A 4,959-nucleotide genomic window follows, 5' to 3' on the forward strand; every position below is an offset into this window, starting at 1 on the left:
TTCAGTCTCTGGAAGTTTGAGCGTCGCTGCCACCTGCTGGTGGATCCAGGCTTCACACCTGCACTACAGGTAAGAGGAGCTGTCCCTTTAACATTCAGCACCCAGATTTGAATATTTACACCATCAATCTGAAGTCAAACACTGGATGAAGTCAGAGCTGCGCCCACATGAACAGGACAAGCTCTTATCTAATCAGGTACAGCGTTGGGCTTCAGGACTCCACTGGGTTTATTATTTGACATCTGAGTGAAATATACGTTTTACTCCACTCATTTTCTAACAGCTGCGGTTTGATTTAGTTTAAACTACTGAACGTTTCATTAAGAATTTGACTTAAAAGTCTTAAAGAAGCAGGGATGTGTGTGCTGCTTGCGTACGTACTCTGGGTATCAGTGGGTCGAGATGAGCCTCGTTTCTTTCTCTCGAGTCTTCCCCTCAATTCGGGCATTCATCCTGTGCACAATGATGTGTTTCTTTATATAAAATTTGAACTTAGATAACAGGCATGCCCCTAACCATTAAGTTAACATATTGTTAATTTAAATGAACCATGGGTCAAGTGGTTTGTACCTGCTAAAACAAGCAACAGATTGAAGGTGTATTTGTTTAAAAAAACAACATACTGCATGATGGATGATGTCGATGCCCAGCTTTAGAAGACACTAACTTTTTGTTAATTGTCTAATGTCTCGAACCACTCTGGACATTTGTGGTATGATATGCAAGACATTAGGGCTGCACAATTAATGGAAATATTATCAAATCGCAATATGGCAAAAGTGCAATACCCAAATCATGAAGCTGCAATTTTGTGATGAAGGTAAAATGTGTGACAAACAGCTTTAAAATGAAGTACTATGGTGCTGCAGAGACGCCCGGCCTGCAGATCCTGTTCTCCAGATGTAAGAAAACATGTTTGTTTGGTACAGACCCCAACAAATGTAACATCATCATGATTTCAATATGTTTTTCAGTGCAAATGAAAAAGTGAAAATTCCCACTAATCGTGAATCATATCGTAATCGTGATACCTGTCAAAATAATCGCAACCTGATATTTTTTAACCAAGTCGTGCAGCCCTACAAGACATCCTTAAAATGTCCAATACGCTAGTTATGTTTTATTCACTATTTTGTAGTTTAACTTGCAGTTTAACTGTGATCCTCAGGTTCTCGACCCACAATATGGTATGTATGTGTGGCCCTGTGCTGTAGTGCTGGCACAGTATCTGTGGACACAAAGAGACGAGCTGAGAGACAAGACAGTGCTGGAGGTGAGAAGAATCACATTTCACTTTAACAGTTTGGGATCTGAGCTGCCGTCTTGGAGAAACTCGTGCTGCGACAGAGTTGTGGACAGTCTGAGGTGTCTCTCCACAGCTTGGTGCAGGTGTGAGTCTACCAGGTGTGGTGGCTGGGAGGTGCGGTGCAAAGGTGATCCTGTCCGACAACGCTACGACTCCACAGTGTCTGGAGAACTGCCGGCGCAGCTGTGAAGTTAACGGCCTCCATGATGTGCTCGTGCTGGGCCTCACCTGGGGGGACGTCTCACCGGATCTCGTTCTGCTTCCTAAACTGGACATCATCTTGGGATCGGACGTTTTCTACGAGCCACAAGGTCGGTTCCTACAGAATAACAAAATTTACATTTGATGTGCTGGCTTGGAGCCACAGTACAAACATATGGTCAAAAGTATGTGGACACCCCTTTGGGATGAAGCAAATCAAACCCGCAGCCAGGTTCAACATCCGGTGCGAGTGGTCTGCTCACCTCGAGATGCGATGGACGCAGAATCATGCAAACACGCAGGATTTTAGAGCTGTATAGCTGAATAAGGTTAAAACCAGACTATCAAAGGGTGTTAATGTAGTCAATTCAATGAGAAAGACAGATGTTAACCACAACTCATTTAAATCCTAACGGGTCCAGAAAGACATTGAGGCTATGTGACAGACAACAACATTAAAACTACTGGAATATTCTAAGAATATTACAGTTTCTCCACATTGCTGGAGGATCGAAGAGATTACTGACAAAACACACTGCATGGCGACAATTATTTCTCTTTGCCTTTATGACTAGCCTGTTTAATGTCATTGAATAATTTCATTGCACCCGTAATACTGTAACGCACCCATGGACGGCCCCGTCAGACCACGCCAGGCTCCACTGCCTGCATTCGCCCCGCTGGCTGTTATAGCAGCAGACGAACCCCCGTGGTTTTGCTTTTGGAGCGGCACGTCCACGTTGTGGCCGCGGCTCCACTACAGCTGCCACTTTTTATTCAAAATGTAAGCTTTCGTGTGACTGTGGAGAAAAATGTAATATTTGAGCTGTAATGACGTGTTTGAATTAAAAATGTACAGTCTATAAACACAACAGAGTTGTAGTTTGCCTTGTGAACCTGCAGATGGCGCTCTTAACATTTACTATCAGCTTGACCTATTGCAGCCCTGTTGAACAATCAGTAAACTAAGCTAATCAATAAAAATAGAGGACAGCAGCGAGCAAAGTCGTGCTGATCAGATAATCAGGACACTGAAGTATTTTGGTTCTAAATGACCAACAAAGATCAGACTGTAAAAAGCTGCTGTCTTACTGCTGCGACACAAGTGAGGCAGCGGAGGAACCAGAAACCAGTGGAGCACCTGTACAACCAGAAACCAGTGGAACACCTGTACAACCAGAGCACCTGTACAACCAGACACCAGTGGAGCACCTGTACAACCAGAAACCAGTGGAGCACCTGTACAACCAGAGCACCTGTGGTGCACCTGTACAACCAGACACCGGTGGAGCACCTGTACAACCAGACACCGGTGGAGCACCTGTACAACCAGACACCGGTGGAGCACCTGTACAACCAGACACCTGTGGAGCACATGTACAACCAGAAACCAGTGGAGCACCTGTACAACCAGAAACCTGGGGAGCACCTGTACAACCAGACACCAGTGGAGCACCTGTACAACCAGAAACCAGTGGAGCACATGTACAACCAGAAACCGGCGGAGCACCTGTACAACCAGACACCGGCGGAGCACCTGTACAACCAGAAACCAGTGGAGCACCTGTACAACCAGAAACCTGTGGAGCACCTGTACAACCAGAAACCAGTGGAGCACCTGTACAACCAGACACCAGTGGAGCACCTGTACAACCAGACACCTGTGGAGCACCTGTACAACCAGAAACCTGTTGAGCACCTGTACAACCAGAAACCAGTGGAGCACCTGTACAACCAGAAACCTGTGGAGCACCTGTACAACCAGACACCAGTGGAGCACCTGTACAACCAGAAACCAGTGGAGCACCTGTACAACCAGAAACCAGTGGAGCACCTGTACAACCAGACACCAGCGGAGCACCTGTACAACCAGACACCAGCGGAGCACCTGTACAACCAGAAACCAGCGGAGCACCTGTACAACCAGAGCACCTGTACAACCAGACACCAGTGGAGCACCTGTACAACCAGACACCAGTGGAGCACCTGTACAACCAGAAACCAGTGGAACACCTGTACAACCAGAGCACCTGTACAACCAGACACCAGTGGAGCACCTGTACAACCAGACACCAGTGGAGCACCAACACAACCAGAAACCATTTGAGCACCTGTACAACCAGAAACCAGTGGTGCACCTGTACAACCAGAGCACCTGTGGAGCACCTGTACAACCAGACACCAGTGGAGCACCTGTACAACCAGAAACCAGTGGAGCACCTGTACAACCAGAAACCTGTGGAGCACCTGTACAACCAGACACCAGTGGAGCACCTGTACAACCAGACACCGGTGGAGCACCTGTACAACCAGAAACCAGTGGAGCACCTGTACAACCAGACACCTGTGGAGCACCTGTACAACCAGACACCTGTGGAGCACATGTACAACCAGAAACCAGTGGAGCACCTGTACAACCAGAAACCTGTGGAGCACCTGTACAGCCTCGTCTGACTGCTGACTTTTCACCACGCTCATCCTCAGGAGCTGGAAGCTGGTAAAAAGGCCGCCATTTGCAGCAGACGCAGCCTCTTGTGTTTGTCTCAGGAGGTTTTCAGGATAAATACAGAAGTGGAGCCACAACATAAAGACAGCAGCATGTACAGACGATACTGAAGGCTAAGACTCTGTATACTTGATTGAATTTGATTGAAATAAAAGAAATGGTTCGGGTCAGCACGACAGCATCAGCAAACTCTAGTTTTCTTTATTTCTCTACTTAAGTCATATTCATTCACCTTAGTTTCACTCTTAGTTCGAATTCGTTCAGACTTTATTGAAATAGTGACAACCCTGGTGTCCACATACTTTTGGCCACGTAGTTTATGTCAAACTGAGTGACCAAACATTTGTCACCTGTTTCAGATTTCGAAGATGTCCTTGTGACTGTTGCTTTTCTTCTAAGAGAAAACCCCGGAGCCCAGTTCTGGACCACATACCAAGAGAGGAGGTTCAGTAAAAAGCTGCTGTGTGTCTGTGAGGGAAACAGCACCTTGCTCCGCAGGTGGAAGCTGAGCTGCATCGACGTTCGGCCGGAAAACTTTGACGCCGATAAACCCGAGCTGGCCGGATCGTCAACTCCGGGCATCCACAGTGTCCAGATGATGATCATCACGCTGAAGGCAGACGATGTCGGGCTGTAACAGACTAGATGTCGGTCGCTGTGCCGTGACTTTAGCACAAACTGAGACTGACGGTGTCAACAGCGGTTCCAGGAACTCTGAAGGTGGAGAAATGAATGTCAAACATGACATTAAACGTTTATAGTTATGAAGAAAGGTCACATTTTACGTGTTTTCAGTCTTTAAAGTGTTATGAAATATCAACCTGAATCAGATTTAAATGTGTAACTTTAAAGGTCTAGTTCCTTTTGCATATGTCTGACTTCATCCTTATCTGTGAAACGTCTCAAAGGCAAAAATCTAACCTGTTATTTTAACTTTCAGTGTTTT

At 46.3% G+C, this 4,959-nt stretch overlaps 1 protein-coding gene across 1 annotated transcript; it reads left to right on the forward strand.

The window, feature by feature from the left end:
* Positions 1–1,168: 1,168 nt before the first annotated feature.
* On the forward strand, positions 1,169–4,952 carry LOC122869022 (methyltransferase-like protein 23). Its single transcript, XM_044181543.1, has 3 exons — positions 1,169–1,273; positions 1,380–1,617; positions 4,373–4,952. Exons 1-3 carry the CDS (start codon positions 1,190–1,192, stop codon positions 4,648–4,650), a joined length of 600 nt encoding a protein of 199 aa, XP_044037478.1. The 5' UTR covers positions 1,169–1,189; the 3' UTR covers positions 4,651–4,952.
* Positions 4,953–4,959: the final 7 nt, after the last annotated feature.

This window comes from Siniperca chuatsi, linkage group LG21, assembly GCF_020085105.1.
Source record: "Siniperca chuatsi isolate FFG_IHB_CAS linkage group LG21, ASM2008510v1, whole genome shotgun sequence".
Classification (NCBI taxonomy): domain Eukaryota; kingdom Metazoa; phylum Chordata; class Actinopteri; order Centrarchiformes; family Sinipercidae; genus Siniperca; species Siniperca chuatsi.